A 21,799-nucleotide genomic window follows, 5' to 3' on the forward strand; every position below is an offset into this window, starting at 1 on the left:
ACACAGGAGCCTCAGGGCTCCTGAACCTGTACGTACAAGCCGCTGGAGTTGCATTGAAACCAGCCACTAAACACAGCACCCCATCAATGGTCAAGCTTCCACTGCTGGAAAGCTCTGTTAGGGATCCTAAACACAGATGTGACACAGGATACCCTTACACAAATTCTACCCTTCAGCATGTAGAGATTCAAAGTTAACCTTTAGAGAACAAGTTCCATGCTTTTTATTCACTTACCTGCTGCCTCTTGGTTGCTAAACACCATCCTGACTTGTGCCGGGACCAACTGCTTTCTTAATTACCCATTCTCAACAATCCACCAACCCCACTAATCTCCCTCATGCAGTTTTTTAGTGCAGGGGCTGGTTTGAGTCCTGGCTGCTCCACTTCCAACTCTCCACTAATGGCCTGGGAAAGCAGCCCATGATGCTCCCAGTGTTTGGGCCCCCTGGCTTTTGATTTGGCCCAGCTTTTGGCTGTTGCAGCCATTTGGGGAGTAAACCAGTGGATGAAAATCTGTCTCTCCCTCTCAAACTATGCCTTTCAATTAAATGAATCTTTATAATGGCAGGACACACAATTTGCTGTATTGTAACACACTAAGCGCTCCCTCACCTCCCAAATTTAGGTCTTCTATCATCCCTTACAGTCAGACAGCTGCCGTAAAGTCCGAAATCTCGGAATCCATGCACCCTGGCTAGCTGAACCACATAATCCCGTCTCGTCCCTTTAACAAGTTAACAGGTGTTGCCAAAATGACAGCTATGTTCTAAGTGTTCTGTAAACATGCAAAGTGAAGCAAAGGCAGTGAAATTTAACTTAGTAGACTCAACTGCCTTAAGGCAGTTACAAATTTGCTACCTCTACCCCACTTCCACTTTTTGTGTGAGACAATCCACATATTCAGCTGGTAAGGACCTCAAAGTCTACCTCAAACCTCGAATTTTAAACTCTTAAGGCAAAGAGTCAAGTATTCTTGTAAACTAGATCAGATCCAAACCTTCAATTCTTTAGAAAGACTATGAAAACATCTGTTACTAAGGTAACTCAAAACTTGAATAATATTTTCTTTATTTACAAGTTAGAATCAACAGACAAAGAAAGTCCAGGGGACCAAATGGGGAGATGACTGAAACTCCCAGGGCCCCAAATGGTGCGGAAGGATAAAGGGAAAACAGAGTAGAAAAAAAAAAAAAGTCAACGTAAAAAAAAAAGCGCTCCCCCTTCTCCCCTCCCCATGGAGGCTAAGGGGGATCATGGCCGTAACCCCCTCAGCCTTACCTAGCTTAAAATAAATTAGAACTATCAACCTCACAACAGGGTCCTTAGAAGTGAACAGGGTAGCCATGACCTTAGGTAATCCCTAATAGGGCTGTTGCCCACTCCCACCCTGCGGCCCTGCCCCATCCCAGGAATTCTGAGCAGGGGGGGCCCTCTGTGCCCGAGGTCACTCCCAATGGGGCTGGGATTTCCATAGTTTGCTGTCCATGCTCCTCCTTCAGCAACGTCCCTGCATCCCTCCCCCCTGCAGAGCCAGCTCTCCTACAGAGGGGGGAGGGAAGGTGAGATGAAGTGTCACACCAAGAGGAAAGAGGCGGGGCAGGGTGGGTTAGGGGTCCGGTCCTGCGGAGCCTTCCTGCCCCATCTGGCCTGGCCCCTTAGCCTGAGTCTGAATCACTGGTGTCTGAAGAAGAGGAAGATGAAGAGGATGAGCTGGAATCTGAGCTGGAGCTGGAAGCACTGAGCCGCGACACTGCCACTTGCTGTGCAGAGGATGCCTCTGTTTTCTCACTCACTGCAGGACAAAGACCAAGGTTAAACATGTGAAAGCAGTCGAGAGAAGAACACAGTCTGCAGCAGCCTGAAACCACACCCACCTTTCTTGGGGGGTTTTTTGGTAGAATTTAGCTGCCCGCTGACATCTTGTAACCGCTTTTCTAGTTCCCGCTTTTTCTCCAAAGCCAATTCTTCCTTTGTCTTTCCCACAGGTTTCTTAATGGCTAGGAAAAAAAAATTTAATAGGATTCAGTACAATTATTTAAGCACCCTAGTGTAATCAGCCCCTGGGTTGCCAAATTCCTTTCTTGAACATCAGATCAAGAATCAGCCAACGGGTCCCTACATCCTGGGAGCTGATCATCGAGTGTTAAACACACCCACTGCCCTTCATCACACTTACTGTAGGGCTTCCGGGGTTTCTTTCGCAGGCATGAAAGGACGTAGCGCTCAAGCTCTCTCAGAGTGGAGGGCTTGAGCGTCTCAAAGTCTATCTCTATCTCTTCTGGGTTTGAGTCACGTAAAGAGGGTTCCCTGGCCTGGATGATATGTACAACTCGACCGAGTTTCTCCCCGGGTAACTTGTTGATGTCCAGGCTCAACTGTCGCTTCTCATCGTAACTCATGGGTCTGCTCTCTTCTTCCTCCTCTGAATCGTAACCCGTGGGCAGGGCAGGTGCAGCTGTCTTTGTGGTCTTTTTGGGGAGCCTATAGGCAAAAGCAAATTGTCAAGTAGAGAAAGAGCCTCTCCTAACACATGCCCACTGTTCAACCCAACAGTCCTCCTTTCCTGCTTAGAGGGGGGAGCTTCTGTTACTGCATTCAGACAATGACTGAACCACAGGTGGGCTCCTTGAGCATTATTAGGGAAGCAGAGCATTTCACTGAACTCTTGGCAGGCCAATCGTTTCATATTTACTTTGGGCTTTGAAAACTAAATTTAGATAGATACACTGGAATGGCTCTTACCTTTTTGTCCCCTAAAGCACTACTAACACACTAGTCTAACTTTATTAATTTTAGAGGTGGCAGCAGTGAACTGGCCCAGAAAACAAGTGCCACTACTGCTTGTTCTTCCGATAGTTTCACTAGACCTCAGTTGTGGTCACCTGTTTACATACTGCTTTCACACCACCCTGGAGAGCCAAAGCCTGTTCTATTACCTGGCCATTTGCATAAAGTCTACTGAACCTAGTTTAGAGAAACACTATGCAAAGGATCTAAGATGGCACCCTCTGGAGACTGCAAATTAGCCAAGCTAGCTTCTCCTCCTACCCTGTCAGAACTCACTTGGTGCCACTTCCTCCCGAAGGTCCGAAGCCAGGGGGGCCTAGTGCAGCAGCACCGGCACCCCCACCACCACTTGCTTTCTTGGATTTCTTAGGCTGAGGTGGGCGGGGTGCCCGAGTCCCCTTGTCATCTTCGTCAACTGCAGTTCGGCCTCGATGTTTCTCTGCCTTCCGTTTCTTCTTCTTCTCCTTTTTCTCTCTCTTCCGCTTGGGCTTAGATATTGGGCCCTGGGATAGGGCAGCCAGTTGTTCATGTACTGCCCGCAGCTGAAGAAAATCAGACACAAGTTAGGTAAAGTAGACAGTAAAGTAAGACTCAGAGAAAGAATTAGGACAAAGGCAGGGCATTAACCTCTTACCCAGTAAAGACTGAAGAGTGACAAAATACCTGTTCCTGTAGTTCTGCCAAACGATGGGCCCTTTCTTCCTCTGAGTCCGAGCTTTCACTCTCCTCTTCTTCCTCCTCCTCTTCCTCATCCTCCTCTTCTTCCTCAGAGGAGCTATCACTGCTACTCTCCTCACTGGAGGATTCTGAAGAGGATTTGGCCAGGCCAGGGGGCAAGGCAGTTGAGATTGGTAAAGGCCCTGGTTCCAGTGGTTCATCTGGCATCTTAGCATAACGGAACTCAAATACATCCTGGAAACAGAGGTAGACTTAAAACTATGCCAATACACAGCCTGACTAAACCCAACTACCCAGTGGTATGGCTCCAATTTACAAAAGAACAGGGAGCAGAGTTCCACACAGCGCTAGGTTGAGGCACTTGAAATCAAAATCTCTGCCCATACCCATTTAACACTTCAAAGCCCAACTCTTCACTCACCTGTAGCTTTCGGGCCATGGCCACAACATCATGATCGGGAGGATTGTACTTGTAGCAGTTGGAGAACATAAGCCGCACATCAGCAGCAAACTCCTGTGCATCTCGGTAATCACGATTCTCCATCTTCCGCTGCAGAAGGAGGCAGCATCAGAAGCTGCACAGGCAGAGAGACTCACCTTTCCCTGCCAACCCCAGACACCACAAGAGGAGCCCTCTTCTTGAGAGCACAGTGCGGATGACTTTAAGGATCTGTGCCCTGGAGTTCAAGTTTCAAGTCAAAAGAATTTGGGTGGGTTGCAGAAACATTTATGTCTAGAAAAAAAAAATCAGGTGTAGGGGAGGGGGAGGTGGTCTTGGACCCTTTCCCACCCTTTTCCCTGATTTCAAACACTTCCAAATAAGTACAACTTAATTGTAGATGTTAAGTAGTGTTGCTCTGAAGATAAAACCCATCCTTGGTGTAGCGAACTCCAGGAAATATGGACTCTCACCAAGCACTTGACCTCTTTTTGCCCTACCATTTTCATAAAGTACCAAGATTCAAAGATTGCTGTGTGCCCATAACGAAGTGTGACTTTTGCTTTAGTGATCCCTAGGCTCCAACCACTGCCTGAGCATCCCATCTGCCCCATGCAGTGGGTACCTTGACAGTGCTGAGGTCCATGGGGTGCTTAATGATGTCATGGTAGTCATGCAGGCCGAGAGCAGAAGCGTCCACGGGTTTATAGAAAGGCCAGGCATAGGCAGCATGCTTCTTAGAGAGCAGCTCCTTCAAGATGCCATTGCAATGTTTTAACTGTTCGGAGAGCTTTCCTTTCTTAGAGCTCTGGTGTTGCTGCTGAGAGTCAGGCAAATCTTTGCGTGGGGGCTTGATGGGGCGGCCACTCTCTCTGCGCATAGGCGGAAGCCTTGCTGCCTTAGGTTCAAGACCCCCAGGAGGGCTAGCTGGAGAACCAGGAGCCAGGATGGCCGTAGGTGTAGGGGTGGTAGTATCTGCTTTCCGCTTAACCCCTTTTTTCTGCAGAGAAAAATGACACAGAAGCCTATTACCTCAGGTCCATCTCACTCAAAACCTCTCCCTCCCCACTCCCAAAGAAATCACTGATCTATACCTTGGCAAGAGGCTGAGCTGGAGGAGCTGCGGAGACAGCAAGGAGCGGAGGGCCAGCAGAGTGCAGGGACTTGAGAAGGGGAGAAGAGATGACTGACGGATGGGGAATGTTGAGGACGGTGGTAGGTATCTCAGGCGGTGGAGTATACAGGGCTGTGTGGGACACAGAAGAGACGGCAGGCACCTGATGGGCACTGGTAATACTGCCCTGGAGTGCTAGAAAAAGGGAGGAAAAATTTAGTTTAAAATTCTCCTTCCTACGCTTAGGTTTTTGTTTGCAAAACCCATTCTCCCTACCTGCCAGCTTGGCCCCCTTTTTGTGGCTGTTCTTAGGGATGGTCACCACGAGCTCTTGCTCTTCTTGGGGCATTGACGCCACTTTCTGTAGGAAGATCTTTTCCAGTGTTTGTGCCATCAAGACAATGTCATCAGTGGGCTAAAACACAAACAAATAAGGTTCAAAGTCTGCAGAAAAGACTTATCTCTGAGGAATTCCTAGTCCCAGGTCACCAACCCTCTTAGCATTTCATCATCAAATGCTGAAAATTACCTACGCAAGGCCACTAACAAATCCCAAAGCCACACTGTCTTTGCCCCTTAAAATTCAGAAACCAGGGAACTGAGAGCTGACAGAAAAGAGATTTTGCTGTTTTGGTCTCCAGAGCTTTTTGAGAAACAGGGCCACCATCTCCAAGTATAAAATGTGTTCTACTTAAGTAACCTTTAAGTGTAGGCTCTCTGAAGACAACCACTGTGTTTAGTAGCTACCACCTGCATCTCAGGTTTTTTAGAACCCTGACTACTTGGGCAACACCTTCCACAGTTAAATCATACACACACACACACACACAGAACGCTACATGGACAAAACACCTAGCAACAGCAATATTGCCTCTCCACCTGTTAAGTAAACCAAGAAATACTCACCTTGTTGTAAATGTAACAGTTGGTGAACATAGTATTGAAATCCTGCATACACTCGGAGGCAGCCCAATAGTAATTGTTTTCAAGTCTCCTCTTAATAGTACCCATATCCATAGGCTGTTTTATAATTTTGTGATAGTCCTAAACAACAACAACAACAACAAAAATCTCAAATCAGAGCCATGAAAAAACTTACTTTCCTACAGAAACTACCAGCCAACTCTCAATCACACATTCCCCTCTATGCATCAAATGAATATAGTTCCTAAACTGCGGCCCCTAATAAAACTACAGGACAGAAAAAAAAATGGTGGACTCTTTAACACCCACTGGGAGGCCCCTACTGCCTTTCTCTAACCACCCACCTCCCTCCCACTCTGGAAACTTCCCATCCTGTGACATTACCTCTGGGGCTGGCTATCCATGGACTGCATGAGGGAAAGGAAGAAGCTAAGAATTTTGGCCACCGTGGTCCTCTCCCAACCTGGGGTGGGAATCTGTAAAATGGAGCCAGGGCACAAAAGTTAAGGAAGGACACATGGAGGGCACAATAAGAGATGCCAAGATAAGAGAGCAAGCGCTGGAGCAATCACAAAGGACCAAGAATCCAAAGCTCTGGTGGCTAGCTGCCCTACAGGGGTGAAATGGGGACTCCCTAGGGGCCGCAGCACCTACACTAGGCCACCCACCCCCACTCACACGCATTCTTTCTCACTTCCCTACCCCCCAATCCCGTCTCTACTCACCGGAAGGCCCAATTTGACAGCATCCACAGGCTGCCGGAATGGCCAGGCAAACTGATGTTTCCATAGAGCCTTCATCACCACCTTGTGCAGGTACTGAAGCTGATTGGTGACTCGTCCTGGCTTTTTGGGATTAGACACCTCCGGGGGTGGTGGGTTGGCAGGGGTCAGTTGCAAAGCCGGCACTGAAGCCATCGTAGGGCTTTCAAATCCCTCATACAACAGGGAGGGCTTTCGAATCCTTTTCCCTGGTGCTGCCGCCTCTGGACCCAGCCCCAGTAACCCTGCATTCCCTTCCCCAGGGAGCCTGTAAGATGGGAAACAAAATTACATGCAGTAATCCCTCTCTGCCGCTCGCCCCCGCACACACGCGCGCACACATACAAACACCATCAGGAAAAATCGTAATCTGCACTACATGCCCAATTCTGTGTTTTGGACCTTAGAAAGGTCACTAAGCTGAAACTGGGGCTGCAGGATAGCAGAGCATCTGGGAACTACAGCCCTGTGGGGATGGCGCTTAAATAAAATGGGTGGAGTTCAAAAACTCAAGCCTAAGCTTCATCACTAGGGGTTTGGTGGTTGCCATGGTGTTGGACCTGAGGGAAGCCGGTGAAAACAGGAAGAATAATGGAGGAAATTTTCATAAAATTAGATACCCAAGAACTGAACTAGGTGGGTCATTAGCTCCTCCACCAACTGATGCAGTTAACTCCACATTAGGAAATGGACTCAAAAATCCAACACAACAATCATACCAACTCAAATTCAGACCCCAGAGCACTGTTGTTTGTCAGGCTCCACAGCCTGAACCCCAGCCCACAAACTGAAAAGTCTCCTTCTAGCAAGGAATTAAGAACAGTTAACAGTCAAGGGCAGCAAGTCTCCTCTCCCTGTGTGTGAGAGCCCCATCGCCGCCTCGCTGAAAATCTGATTCCAACTTCGGCTACCTAACACCAATAATGCTTCCAGTTTACAGTCCCTTTGGCGCTCCTCTGGACCAGGTGTTTCCCACCGCCGAAATCTCACTGTTTACATCCGCAGAGCTAAGGAAACCTTAGCTCCACCCTCCCGCCCTGAATGAAACTCTCAATGCAACCCCCAAAACATCCCATGCAGCCACTCCCAGACAAGCAGGAACTTAAGGATACAATCTAGCCGGCCGAGTGCTCCCTCTCCCCTCTGCTGGGAACCCCCCTTGTCAGTGCCCGAAGCTCCATCACCATGGCAACCCTAAATGGCACTGGAGGTGGCCGTGAGTCCCCCCGAAGACGGTGGCAAACCGTCGCTGGGCACCAGGCCCGCCGCCCACTTAAAATCCCCCATCCCCACGTCTCTGCCACCAAGCTCGCTCCCTCGGCCTCGGAGAAACCCGGGCCCCGGCGGGAAGCTAATGAACAAAGTGACAACCTGCACTCTCCCCGTCCGCAGCCACCGCGCCGCCGCCCCCGTTCCAAAACCGTCGTCCACCCCCACCCGCCGCGAGCCCGAGTCAACAGCTGCGCCGCCGACCAGCAACGCGCCGGCGTCGTTCCGTGCTCCCCCCGCAGCGGCCGCCCCAACGTCCCCGACCCACACGCGGCTCGCCAGGACGTACTTGTTGTGGGGAGTCACGTTTTGCAACATCTTGACCGCGGGGAACCGGCGCTGCCCTCAGCCGCAGAAAGTCCGGGTGGCCTCGGTTCCCCTCACCGCCCGGCCCGGCATAACCCGGGAAGTGGGGGGGAGGCCGCTGCCGTCGGCCCTCCAGGCGATAACCCCTCCGCCGAGCTGGCACACACACAGTCTCCTCCGCTACCTCTCGGAGAGCTCCCGGCAGCTTGGCGCGCTTCGCAGGCGGCAGACAGCAAGAAAATGGCGGCGGCCTCAGCTTAGGCGGGCAAGCAACGGGGGACGCGCTCTTCAAACCCAAAGACGGCCCCGATCCCAGACACCGCCGACAATACAGCCCGCTGCTGGTTTGCAGGGGTCCCCGCTTCCTGTCGGGATCGTCCGGGATGGACGAAGTCCCGTTTCGACTTCGGATGGAGGCGGATGAACACGAAAAGTGGTTTAGGGAGACGCCGCCTCCATCTTTGAAATCCTCTTGAGGGCGGAGTAGAGGGGGTGGACAGACTCCGAGGATTGGGCGGGGCCCGAAAAAGGGGAGCTCCGGGGGCTTCTATAGGGTCTGTACTGTCCGCCGGGACCGGTCATAGGCCGAGCCGAAGGCCATTTCCAAGTGGATGGACGTGGATTGTAATGGCGGCCCCCGACGACTCGAAAGCTCTGTTTCTGTAGGCAGAATCCTCCAGCTCGTTCTAGAGGCTGCTCCACTCCAGCGCGAAATGGCGCCGCCGAGCTCCGCGCCAGCCCTTTATATATAGGCGGGGGGGAGGAGCCTCGCCGCTCATGCGCGCCACCCTGCCCGAGATTTCCCCCACCCCCTCCGCGCGCACTCGCTCGCTCACGCGCGTGAAGAGGCCAAGTCGAAAGGGGAGGAACACCTCTCCGCGGGAGCCTTTTCCATTGGTCGGCCGATGCAATGACGTCATAAACCTCCTTTCCAAGGCGTCAGTCACCAGGCAAGAGTGCCGCATAGACCCACAGGGAAGCGGCAGCCCGCCATATCTCCGAGCCAATTGGCTGCGCTGCGGCTCGGCGACTCCAGGGAAAGAGGGAGGCTGGAAGGGGTGCAGAAGCCATCTCCCCAGAGCCTCCAGCACCCGCTCCCCGCCTCCCCCTCCAACAAAGTCTTTCCAGTCTTCCAAGCTCGGTGCGAGTGGCGACTGCCGGGCCTGAGCAGGTCGTGCCATTCGTAGCTCGTCCATTGGCCAGACCGCAGGGAGCCGGGAGGGGTCGCGTGGGCGTAGTCGGCCTCGGCGGCAGGGGCGTGGCGGCAGGACGCCCGTCGGGCTGTTGTTCTCGGCAGTGAGGCCGCTGCAGGAGATTCTGAAATGAGAAAGACGCCATCTTAGAAGCCGCGGCCTGCTCGTCTTTGCGGACAGCTAAGGGCTCCGAATGCAGCGACGAAGGGCTCGAACGTTACCATCCTCCCCAATCCACAACACCGGCTTGCCAGAGTCTCAAAATCCTCCCCTCCCTCTCCCAAACCACACAGTCCAAAGACAAAGAGAGAGACACTCTGTTAACTCCCAAAGGCTTTTTACAAGGCCACCAAAGCTGGACTACATTCTCCAACTCGTGCGCCCAAGCACCTCTCCAGTCCCTCCCCAATCACGCCTTTAGTTACCAACACACATCTGCCGCTCGGCAAAACCTTGGCAGCCCTTAAGTGGAGGCAGAATCGCCACACGCACCCACCTGCCCTACAAAATGTCACCCACCTCCTCCCAAAACTTCATTCCGGCGTCTGGCTCAGGGCGGAAAAAACAGGTCCTACAAGGGGCGAATCGGGAAACACCCTCCCCTCGCCGGCGAGCTCGGCTCTTTCCCCATGCTCCCCGCCCCCCTCCCCAGGCAGGTCCGCGCCCCCCTCGCAGGGTCCCCCCGTCGCAGGGGCGGGAGAGCCCCCATCCCCCCACCAGGGTCCGGAGTCCTCCCCACGGAGCGGCTCGTCCATCGGTCAGCGCCAGGGAGGAGGGCGAGCGGAGGAGGCGGCGGCTGCGGCTCAGACTAGCCCTCCCCCTCCTTCTTCCCCTCCTCCCCTCCCCCCGGGCCGTCCGCCTCCGAGGAGGGGCAGGAGCCATTTTGGGAGCCGTTTCGCCCCCTCCCCCAACTCGCTATTAAGTCTTCCTCTCGATTTGGTTATCTGAATAGGGTAGCAGCCTATGAATAAAGAACCAGAGGCCAAGGTCAGGCAGTCTAAAGCGTCTCTGCCGTCCGCAGCCCCTTAACTAGAGAGTACAGGGGTTCCCGCCACTGGAGCATGCTTGGGCTTCGGCGGGGCGGCGGCCGCCCATTTCCCCTTCCCTCGCTCCCAAGGAAGCCAACAGACTCGTGTGCCTGAGAAAGGAGTTCCTGTAGATGAACTAACTCAAGAAAAGCTCTCCCTTCCCTCGGGAGGTCTCAAAGGGCCTAGGTCCTGGAGCTCCAACCCTCGCCGCCCTCCCTCGGTCGCAGGAGCCTTGAACCCGAACCTCGGTCACTGCATCTAACATGGCCGCCGGCCTCCGTCTTCTCGACCACCCAACACACACAAGCCGCGCGAGGGGAGCGCGCCTCGGGGACGGCCGTCCCCTGCCCCCACGCCGGGGAGCGGGAGCGGGAGCGGGCCCGGCCCCGCCCGGCGGCTGCAGCGGGGAGGGCAATGACACAGCAGCTTTGCAGAGGCCTTCTCCCTCCCCCCAGCGGCCCAGCCTTCCCGGCCGCTTTCCTCCACCCGGGGCTTCGCAGGTCAGCACAGAGGCCCATCAGGGGGCCGGCCAGGGGAAGAAACTCGGGAGGCTGAGAAAATACTGAGCCCCAGAAAGAGAAAGGGCAGCCAGACATGACTCTCGTTTGTGTCCCCGCATTCCGGAAAATCACCGCTCCCGGCTCCCTCCCCGTCCTCCCTTCCCCTACATGAGTCACAGGGGAGGCTACTGCTGCTCAGTAATTTGGAAAAGTAACTCTTCCCTCCTTTCCGTTCCCTCCCCCGCAGTACACAAGGAGAGGACTGTTCAGGACTGGGGGAGGGGGCCGAGGCGGCCAGAGAAGAGGCCACCCCGGAGAAACCCGAATCCTTGGGAGTGTGAAAGCATTCCAAGTCAGACTCCCTCGCGACTCGAGCCGTGCTTTCTAAGCCCCCTCCCAGCACCCAGGCTGGGCCTGCTTCCTACCCCCAAGCAGACCCCAGCCTCGGCCTGTAACCCCCCCTCTAGCTCGGAGTAGACTAGCGTGAAGGTAAGACCCTAGAAGGGTTTGCGCAGAAGGCCCCACAGGCCGTGTCCACGTGAATGCACAGCAATGCGATAAGCGACTCGAAGCGTAACCTCCAGCATGCCATGTGATGGCTGCGAGCTTCCTACCCCAACACAAAGGGAGCTCAGAAATGCTCCTTCCAGAGTTTCGGGGGAAAAGGGAGTTGGCATCTGGGAACACTCCCAGTTCACAACCGAAGTTGCCAACTGTAAAAGCATTCACATCCCAGGGTAGCAACTACAGCCACCACTCCCATTCCTCAGCCTGCCAGGCCACCCCCACCAGCCACCCCAAAGGATCCCTTCTCACCTGGCTCTGGGCTCCCGTACCCCCAGGGGAGGACTGGAAGGGGGGGACACACCGCCCCCTCGTCCTTTTGCCCTCCAATTGCCATGTGGCATGAGATTGGCCGTCCCCCTCCCCCCATCAGAGGCCCTCTCTTGCTCGCTCCCCTCCCCGCTCCCATTGTCACTGAAGTGTTAGATGGGCAGGCCTTCTCACCCTCAGAATTATCCTGCACCCCAAGAACCCCCCTCCCGGACTCCCCGCCACTGGTTAAGCACCTAAGAACTGACATCCCCGCCTCCCCAAAGGCCCCTTCTCACCTGGATCCTGGCACCTTCCAGGGGGGCTCCAATGTTGCCCGCGGCTTGGTACGGGGGGAGAACGTAATCCGGGGTGTCAACCCCCCCCGGAAACTGAAGCTGTGTTGGGGGAGGGGGCGTAGCCCCCAGCCCCTCCCCTCCCAAGCGGGCTGGGGGGGTGGGGAGAGCACCCCGGCCGCGCGGCCACGTCAGCAGCACCCAGATTGGCTGGTCGCGGTCACGTGTCCGCTTCCCCTCCTCCCCCCCTCGCCACGAGGGCCAGTCTCCCGTACGTTTTTGGGGGTCGCGCAGGGGGCCAAGGGGGCCATGTGGCCCAGGCCTAAATCCCGAGACCCAGAGCTCTCTAAAGCTGCCGCTTCTCCACATCCCCGGCTTCTTAGCCCGCTGTCTTCGACCCTATCCCCCCCACTCGCCTCTCGGTACGGGTTCAGCATGGCTGCCGCAGCCCCGGAACACGCACAGCGCAGGCGCAAGGGTGCGACCGGATTGGGGGAGGGGAAAGGAGTGCCAGAGGCCGCGGGCAGAGCCGCGCTGCGCAGGCGCCCGAGCCGGGGCCGCGGCTCCCGGGGCCGGACTGGGAGCGCGCGCAGTGGGTGGGGCGGAAGCCGGCGGCGCGCGCCGACCTTGCAGTCGAGCAGCCCTTCCCCCCGCTGCCCGCGGCCTCGTCGGCGGCCTGGGGCAGCCCGGCTTGGGTCCGCCTCTGCGGGTGTGAATCGCAGGTTGGCACGTCCTGGCCGGGGTCCAGCAGGAGCGCGCGCCTGGGAGCTGTTGTCAGAGAGGGAGAACGGGTCCTGGCACCGGCGAGCCCGGGGTTTGCGGGGTGGGGCCTTTCCCCGGCGTGTTGCGCCCCGGTGGTGCCCGCGCCGGGGCGAGGAGGTGCGCGCTGTAGACGTGGGCGTTTTGTTCCGGCTTCTTAGCCTTAGTGTAGCGCGGGCTCCCGCCCCCTGCACCTACCCTGGTCTCTCGGTCGAGGCCTGTTAGGCGCCGTGCTCCTGTCTTTCACTAATCGCTGCACGCTTCCCCTTCCCCACAGAGGGCTTGGGCTTGTCTACAGATCCCGCGGCCGAACACTTAAGTTGAAACTCTTAACTAAGCTTTGCCCTCTACTCTCAATCTTGAATCAACGCCATAAAAATAGAGGTGCTGGTAGTTTATGGTGATTCACACACGCTCACACAGAGATACTGCGGGGAAAGCAATTCTTTAATTTGCTCTTAGCCGCTCGCCTCTCCCGGAACCCTCAGAGCTTGGTCCAGATTTCACTGCGCATTGCCTAACCTCTACGCCCCTGCCCACCTCCCACCTGTGAACGGGCCACCTTTGACGAGGGATCCTCCCTTGGGCTCAAGGAAATCCCCTTAGGTTTGACCTGCTGACACTCCTGTATTACTCAGAGACTGTCCGCTCGCTGCCCTTTGGCGTTTGTAACCTCTTTTCTGTTTTCCCAGCCCCAAACAAAACCCTCTCAATTTCACAGCCTCCATATAGACTCAGCTCCCTTGCACAGCTACGACCTGGAATTAAAGTTGTACTCACCTAAACGTTCTCTCTTTCCCTCGCTGTCCCCATTCTTCAGCTCCCACTACCCAGGCTGCTCTGGCAGAGATCGCCAGGGCCCTCCCAGGTGGCAAAGTCAACTTGTTCAGCTCTCACCTTGCGTGACCCGACAGAAGCATCTGACTTTTGATCATGCTTCTTTCCTGACATAGGTCACACTTGATTTCTGTGACCCTTCGCCCCCATTCCTTTACCTACTTGTCAAACTGTTCCTCACAAGCCTCCTTTGCCTTTAAACTTGCCAAGATTCTGCCCGTTTGCTTCTAATTCTGTTCCTCTCTAGCTAATCTCACTGGATGGGCCACAGCTTCTCTAATTTGTCTCTGGTTCAGACAACAGTGACACTGGCCATATTTCAAGTTCCCAGTAGCCACATGCAGCTAGCTAGTGGCTCTCCTAAGGGCTAGCACAGATTATAGAAAGTTCCTGTCATCGCAGAAAGTTCTGTTGGACAGTGCTGCTGCTCTGGACTTTCCTCTCTGCCAGGATACTGCCAGGAGTGAGCTTTCCAAACAACAACTGGCCATACGCTGTTGTTAAGCCCCATTTCCTCATTACTTGTGTGATAAGTCCGAATTCCTGTGCCTGCCAGAAAGCCCTGCTACCTCTCCAGCTTCATGTATAGCCTTGAACTCCAGCTGTATTGAACTGTTTTTTAGACATTTAAAAAAAGATTTATTTATTTATTTATTTATTTGAAAGAGTCACACAGAAGGAGAAGGAGAGGCAGAGACAGAGAGGTCTTCCATCCGCTGGTTCACTCCCCAGTTGGCCACAGTGCCTGGAGCTGTGCTGATCTGAAACCAGGAGCCAGGAGCTCCTTCCGGGTCTCCCATGCAGGTGCAGGGGCCATCTTCTACTGCTTTCTCAGGTCATAGCAGAGAGCTGGATGAGAAGTGGAGCAGCTGGGACTCGAACCAGTGCCCATATGGGATGCCAGCACTGCAGGCGGCGGTTTTACCCGCTACGCCACAGCGCTGGCCCCCAGACGTTGTTTCATACCTCTCTTTTACACATATTCTCCTTTATCTAGGCCCAAACGCCAACATCTCTGAAATGCTAGTTTTGCCTCCTGAGTGCTCATTTCTTGATGCCCGTTCCTGTTCTGATCATACCTTTCACAGGGAAGGACATGTATGCGATTATGTTTTACTCCAGAACTGGACTTTGACCTTGAGAGCACAGCTGTGTTTTATGTACAAGGGTACTTCAGAAGGTTTGTGGAAAAATGCAATTAAAAGATAAGTTTATTTGGATGCAAAATATCTTGAAATCCATGCACAGTTTTTTCATAGTATACCCTTTGCATAATTTTTTTAAAGATTTATTTATTTATTTGAAAGTCAGAGTTACACAGAGAGAGGCAGAGAGAGAGAGAGAGAGAGAGGTCTTCCATCCAATGGTTCATTCCCCAATTGGCCACAATGGCCGGAGCTGTGCCGATCAGGAGCCAGGAGCTTCTTCCGGGTCTCCCACGTGGGTGCAGGGGCCCAAAGACTTGGGCCATCATCTACTGCCTTCCCAGGCCACAGCAGAGAGCTGGATGGGAAATGGAGCAGCCGGGTCTTGAACTGGAACCCATATGGGATGCCGGCGCTTCAGGCCAGGGCTTTAAACTGCTGCGCCACAGCGCCAGCCCCTGCATGACTTTTTTGAAGTCTCCTTATATACATAGATTTCAAAAATTTTTGCACTAAAATGTACATCTTTTAATTCCATTTTGCATGAACTTTTTGAAGTACCCTCATTTTCTTCTTCTTTTTTTGTTTTGAAAGTACCTGACACAGGGCCTGGCCTATATGAAGTGCTCACAAATTGAGTAAAGGTTGAAGGAAGCAAGTATGTGACTTAGGTAAGATTGCAATTATGTGTATTACGGCATCGTGCATAGCACAAGGAAATAATCATAGAAATCTTTGCCTTCAGGTACATATTTGAGACATTGGAATGTGTGAGGAAATACAGAAATAGAATAACACAGGTTATTCTCAAAGCAGTGCAGTCCAATCTGGCCAGAACATCAGCTACAAGAAGTAGAGCAGGAGATGAGAAAATGGGAAAGCAGATTTATTTGTGGAGGGTCTCCAAGGCTACCAAGTTTGGAGCCGGTAGGGGAGACATTGAAAGTTTTGAAGCAATAACTTCATCAGAATTCTGTCATTAGATTGGAACTGTGTCTTCCAGTGGCTAGCACTGTACCTGTTAATACACATCAAATTAAAATGTTGGGGTGGGTGTTGTGGCATAGGGAGTTAAGCTGCTACTTGGGACATCAGCATCCCATATCAGACAGTTGAAGTCCTGGCTGCTCTGCTTCCATCTGCTCCTGCTTCCTGCTACTGTCCTGGGAAGAGAGCAGATCATGGTCAAGTGTTGGATCTTTGCTACTCATGTGGGAGACCCAGATGGAGTTCTTTGCTCCTAGCTTCAGCCTGTGCACCCCTGGCTGTTGCAGCCATTTGGGGAGTGAACCAGCAGATGGAAGATTTCCCTACCCCCACCACTCTCTCCCCACTCTCTGTCACCCTGCCTTTCAAATACACAAATAAAGATGTCTTCGAAAAATATATCGGGTTGGTTGAAGATGTGCCTTGTTATAGCTACCATTTATTGAGTACTTAAAATGTATCAGGCACTGTTTTAAGTGTTTTGCACATGTTGACTTTTAATTCTGATAATGCTAATGAGTTGATACTATTGTTAACTCCTTTTGAGATGAAGCGACTGCAATATGAGCTGTTAAATCATTTACACAGGGGCATGTGTCTGGTAAGTGGCAGAGCTGGGACTCGAACCCAGGCAGACTGCCTTTGCATAGCATCTTATCCTGGTTAGCACAGCAGGGAGGTTAAGATCCAGGACTGAAGTTGGAGCAAAAAAAATTAGGAGAGGTATATTGGAGAGTCATCTTCGAGGTAGTGTTTGAGATAGTGAAGGTAGATGAGATATAAGGAAGTATACAATAATTTAACTGAGGGTCAGGGATTGAGCTTTGGATAAAATCAAATATAAAATACATTTATCACAATATTTAAGGAAATGTGTATTCATCCACCAGTATGCATTTTTATACTATTGTACTATTTCTTTCTTTCTTTCTTTCTTTCTTTCTTTCTTTCTTTCTTTCTTTCTTTCTTTCTTTCTTTCTTTCTTTCTTTCTTTCTTTCTTTCTTTCTTTCTTTCTTTCTTTCTTTCTTTCTTTCTTTCTTTCTTTCTTTTTTTACAGGCAGAGTGGACAGTGAGAGAGAGAGACATAGAGAAAGGTCTTCCTTTTGCCGTTGGTTCACCCTCCAATGGCCGCCACGGCTGGCGCGCTGCGGCCGGCGCACCGCGCTGCTCCGAAGGCAGGAGTCAGGTGCTTCTCCTGGTCTCCCATGGGGTGCAGGGCCCAAGCACTTGGGCCATCTTCCACTGCACTCCCGGGCCACAGCAGAGAGCTGGCCTGGAAGAGGGGCAACCGGGACAGAATCCGGCGCCCCGACTGGGACTAGAACCTGGTGTGCTGGCGCCGCAAGGCGGAGGATTAGCCTAGTGAGACATGGCGCCAACCTGTACCATTTCTTTACTAAAACATTAAATAACATGATTGAGTTAGCCTTCCTAAATCCAGCTTCCCACTAATGCAAACCTTGGAAGGCAGAAGCCGATGGTACAAGAGAGTGGGTCCCTGCCACTTAACGTGGGAGACCCAGATCGAGTTGCTAAGTCTTGGCTTTGGCCAGGCCCAACCAAAGCTGCTGGAGGCACTGGGGAGTGAACCAGTGAATGGGAGATCTCTGCCTTTTAAATAAATAAAACAATAAAACTTTAAAGTCATGATCATGGGCTTAACTCTCCCATCACTGTAAAGTAGAGATATTTTGAAATGTTTTAACAACTTTAATGTGATTTGAAAATATTAATTGATGGTAATTTCTATCAATGACAATGTCATATGTACTGCCTGTACTCCTGAAGTTTATTTTCTACATCACAAGATTTAATTTCAGTTACAGTTTATTGAAAGTAAAGATGACTTATTTTTTATTCCATCTAAATTCATGGACTTCTGGTTTATAGGGTGTGTGGACTGTAGGTTAAAAAAATCCCTGTTCTAGGGTCAATGTTGTGGCACAGTGGGTTCCAGCATCCCTTATCACAGTGCTGCTTCCAGTCCTGACCACTCTATTCCCAATCCAGCTTCCTGCTAATGCACCTGGGAAGGCAACAGAAGATGGCCCAAGTACTTGGATCCCTGCCATTCATGTGGGAGACCAGGATGGAGTTCCTAGCTCCTGGCTTCAGGGTCTAGCCAGAGGTGGCTGTTGGGGCCATTTGGGAGTGAGCTCCCAGATGGATGCTATCTCTCTCTCTCTCTCTGCCTCCCCAACCCCCATCACTCTGCCTTTCAAATAAATCTTTAGGGAAAAAAAGATCGGTTCTGACTGAAAGAGGAAGTGAGAGTCTATAGATAGCTGTGAAGGAAAGAAAAAGGAAAAACTCACTGGGTTGGTGCCATGCTTTGAGTGTCCCCACCAAAATTCCTGTGGAAATATAATCCTCACTGTGAGGTGTTAAGAAGTGGAACCAGGTCTGGCGCTGTGGCTTAGAGGGTAAAGCTGTCGCCTGCAGTGCTGGCATCCCATATGGGCGCCTGTTCGAATCCTGGCTGCTCCACTTCTGAGCGCCTGTTCGAATCCTGGCTGCTCCACTTCTGATCAAGCTCTCTGCTGTGGCCTGGGAAAGCAGTAGAAGATGGCCCAAGTCCTTGGGCCCCTGCACCTACATGGGAGACCCTGAAGAAGCTCCTGGCTCCTGGCTTTGGATCGATGCAGCTCCGGCCGTTGTTGCCAATTAGGGAGTGAACCAGCAGATGGAAGACCTCTCTCTCTCTCTCTTTCTCTCTGCCTCTCCTTCTCTCTCCATGTAGCTCTTTCAAATAAATAAATAATTTTTTTAAAACAAACCCCCTGCCCCCGCCGGCCTGTGTTGTTTTATCTTGTGGTGCCATGCTTCCGCCATGCCATGACCCAGTGAAAGGCCCTCACCAGATGCTGAGCTGAGCAGAGGATGGTGTCATGCATTTGGAGTTCCCAGCCTCCAGATCTATAAGCTTAGTAAAGCTCTGTTCTGTATAAATTACCCAGTCTGTGGCATTTGGTTATAGCAACAGAAAAACAGATTAAGAGAGGTCATAATGGGGGGCGTTGTTGATACTGAATAGCAATTTCTTTTTTTAAAAATATATTTATTTATTTGAAAGGCAGAGATACAGAGAGAGAAGGCAGATGAGGGGAAAGAGAGAAAGACAGATCTTCCAGCCACTGGTTCACTCCCTAAATGGCTGGAATGGCTGGAGCTGGGCCAGGCTAAAGCCAGGAGCCAGGAGCTTCTTCCCAATCTCCCACATGGGTGCAGGGGCCCAAGGACTTGGGCAATCCTCCACGGCTTTCCTAGGTGCATTAGCAGGAAGCTGGATCGAAGTGGAGCTGCCGGGACTTGAACCGATGCCCAAATGGGATGCTGACACTGCAGGTGGAGGCTTAACCTTCTGTGCCACAGTGCTGGCCCCTGAATAGCAATTTCTATAGTGTGGGGATAGAATCCAGAACAAAACACACAGGACCTAAAACCCAGGCTAAGTCATTCAGGCTGAATATAGTCAAAAGGGGATTTATGTTTTTTGAGAGGGGAAATGAAAGCAGGAAACTTTATTTGTAGAATTTCTTCCTTTCATTGGTAACTGTGGAGTGGCTTTGGAGAGATTACAGGTTGGTCAGGTAGGAACCTAGCGCGCACTCAGCCAGGAGATGAGAAGCAACAGACACAGCATTGAAATGAGTTGTGCTTAGAAGAGAACCCAGACTTCCCACTGTGATCCCTAAGGCTTCACGTGGCCTGGTTTCTGCCTATCTGGCCTCATCTGCCGTCCTCTCCTGCTCACTACTTGTCTTCCAGCTGCACTGGTCTGCCTTCATTTCCCTAAAGGAGCTGGTCCACTCCCTGCCTCAGGGCCTCACGTGTGTCCTCCTCTCAGCTGGAACTCTGCTGCCCACCTTCCCCCAGGCTAACCACTGCTCACCCTTCGGGTCTCACCTGAAGACGCCTAGGCTCCCCACTCTAGTTAGTCTGTCTGAGGATTTCAGTTCCTTTCCTTGATAGTATCTCTTACTATTATAGATGTGTGTGTTTACATGTTTAATGTCTCTGTTTCCCTAAGAATGCAAGTTTGACGGTAGCAGGTGTCTGATGCACAGTATACTGACAGGCACATAGAGCATGGCTTATACGTATTTACTAAGTAGCTAAGTGAATGACGCTTCTTTAGCTGCAGATTTCTAAAAATATTTATTTACTTATTTATTTGAAAGGCAGAGTAATAGAAGAGAGACAGAGACAGAGAGAGAGCTCTTCCATCAGCTGATTCACTCTGCAAATGCTTGCAATAGCCAGGGCTGGGCCAGGCTGAAGCCAGGGGTCTGAAGTTCCATCTGGGTTGCCCACGTGGGAGGTAGAGGCCAAGCACTTGAGCCTCTCCTGCTGTTTCCCAGCTTCATTAGCAGAGAGCTGGATCAGAAGTGGAACAGCTGGGACTGGAACCGGTGCACCTATGGGATGCTGGCATTTTAGGCAGTGGCTTACCCTGCTGCACCACAATGCCGGCCCCATAGTTTTCTTGTTTATTTGAGGATAATACGTTCTTACCTTATAAAGTAGTTGTGAAGATTGCTACTTCATATTACTACAGCTAAAAAGGAAAGATGAATACAAATGTGGAGCAAGAAACTGAACTGGAAATGAGGAGCTGGGTGGCTAGGTTTGCCCTCTGAAGTAGGAGATGGCATAGCAGTGGATTGGGAATCTGGGAGGGAGCTAGAATGGAATTGGAAGGGTGGTGGGGTGCATTGTGAATGCAGTGAGGGCCACAAGGTGTTTTTTAGGTAGCCACTAGATGTGCCCACTGAGGTTCATTGCTGAAACATCTGTTAGAAGGGACAGTCTGGGGGCTGGTGCTGTGGTTCATAGGTTAATCCTCCACCTGCAGTGCCAGCAACCCATATGGGCACCAATTTGAGACCCAGTTGCTTCTCTTCCAATCCAGCTCTCTGCTATCACCTGGGAAAGCAATAGAAGATGCCCCAAGTCCTTGGGCCCCTGCACCCTCATGGGAGACCCAGAAGAAGCTCCTGGCTCCTGGCTCCAGATTGGCCCAGTTCTGGCTTATGCTGTCATTTGGGGAGTGAACCAGTGGATGGAAGATCTTTCTCTCTGTTTCTCCCTCTCACTATATGTAACTCTACCTCTCAAATAAATAAAATATTTTAAAAAAGGAGAAGAAGGGACAGTCCACCACCCTCTAATACTTAACACTCTCCATGTCTCAGCCTCAGAACCTTCAGTGACTGGCAATCCATTTGTTCACCAAACAAGTGGCCACTGCTTGGTAGTTACTAGGAATACAAAAAAGCAAACACCGTTCTTTTAGGACCTTGCAGTGGAGGTGAGGTGACTGTGAAGCAAACTGATACACAGAACAGAATGCTGTAGTAACAGTGATGGTGTCAGGGAGGCATCGAGGCGTAGTAGGTTAAGCCACCACCTGCAATGCTGGCATTCCATATCAGAGCACCGGTTTGAGTCTCAGCTCCACTTCTGATCCAGCTCCTTGCTAACACACCTGGGAAAGAGGCAGATGATGGCCCAGGTATTTGGGCCCCTGCCACCCCCATGGGAGACTGGATGGGGTTCCTGGCTCTTGCCTTCAGCCTGGCCCAGACCTGGCTGTTGCAGCGTTTGGGGAGTGAACCAGCAGATGGAAGATCTCTTCTTCTTTTTTTTATTTGACAGGTAGAGTTAGACAGTGAGAGAGAGAGACAGAGAGAAAGGTCTTCCTTCTGTTGGTTCACTCTCCAAACGGCCGCCACGGCCGGCGCTGTGCCGATCCAAAGCCAGGAGCCAGGAACTAGGAACTTCTTTCCTGGTCTCCCACGTGGGTGCAGGGGCTCAAGCACTTGGGCCATCCTCCACTGCCTTCCAGGGCCACAGCAGAGAGCTGGAGTGGAAGAGGAGCAACCGGGACTAGAACCTGGTGCCCATATGGGATGCCAGTGCTGCAGGCGGAGGATTAGCCAAGTGAGCCACAGCGCCGGC

The 21,799-nt window shown here is 52.1% G+C and overlaps 1 protein-coding gene across 10 annotated transcripts; it reads right to left on the minus strand.

The window, feature by feature from the left end:
• Window positions 1-1,052: 1,052 nt before the first annotated feature.
• On the minus strand, window positions 1,053-13,720 carry BRD2 (bromodomain containing 2). Of its 10 annotated transcripts, none has more exons than XM_070074701.1 (14): window positions 13,649-13,720; window positions 8,263-9,596; window positions 6,669-6,972; window positions 6,328-6,419; window positions 5,926-6,063; window positions 5,296-5,434; window positions 5,000-5,214; window positions 4,531-4,905; window positions 3,888-4,016; window positions 3,452-3,700; window positions 3,065-3,330; window positions 2,178-2,482; window positions 1,876-1,998; window positions 1,053-1,793 (listed from the first exon to the last, which is right to left on the minus strand). In XM_070074701.1, the coding sequence occupies exons 5-14, from the start codon at window positions 6,034-6,036 to the stop codon at window positions 1,657-1,659; spliced, it is 2,049 nt and encodes a 682-aa protein (XP_069930802.1). In that variant the 5' UTR covers window positions 6,037-6,063; window positions 6,328-6,419; window positions 6,669-6,972; window positions 8,263-9,596; window positions 13,649-13,720; the 3' UTR covers window positions 1,053-1,656. The 10 variants fall into 10 exon arrangements, with proteins under 10 accessions (XP_069930802.1, XP_069930800.1, XP_069930801.1 ...); XM_070074699.1 differs by lacking the exon at window positions 13,649-13,720 and adding an exon at window positions 12,113-12,312; XM_070074700.1 differs by lacking the exon at window positions 13,649-13,720 and adding an exon at window positions 10,745-10,797.
• Window positions 13,721-21,799: the final 8,079 nt, after the last annotated feature.

The sequence above is a fragment of the Oryctolagus cuniculus genome, chromosome 5, assembly GCF_964237555.1.
Source record: "Oryctolagus cuniculus chromosome 5, mOryCun1.1, whole genome shotgun sequence".
In the NCBI taxonomy this organism is placed as follows: domain Eukaryota; kingdom Metazoa; phylum Chordata; class Mammalia; order Lagomorpha; family Leporidae; genus Oryctolagus; species Oryctolagus cuniculus.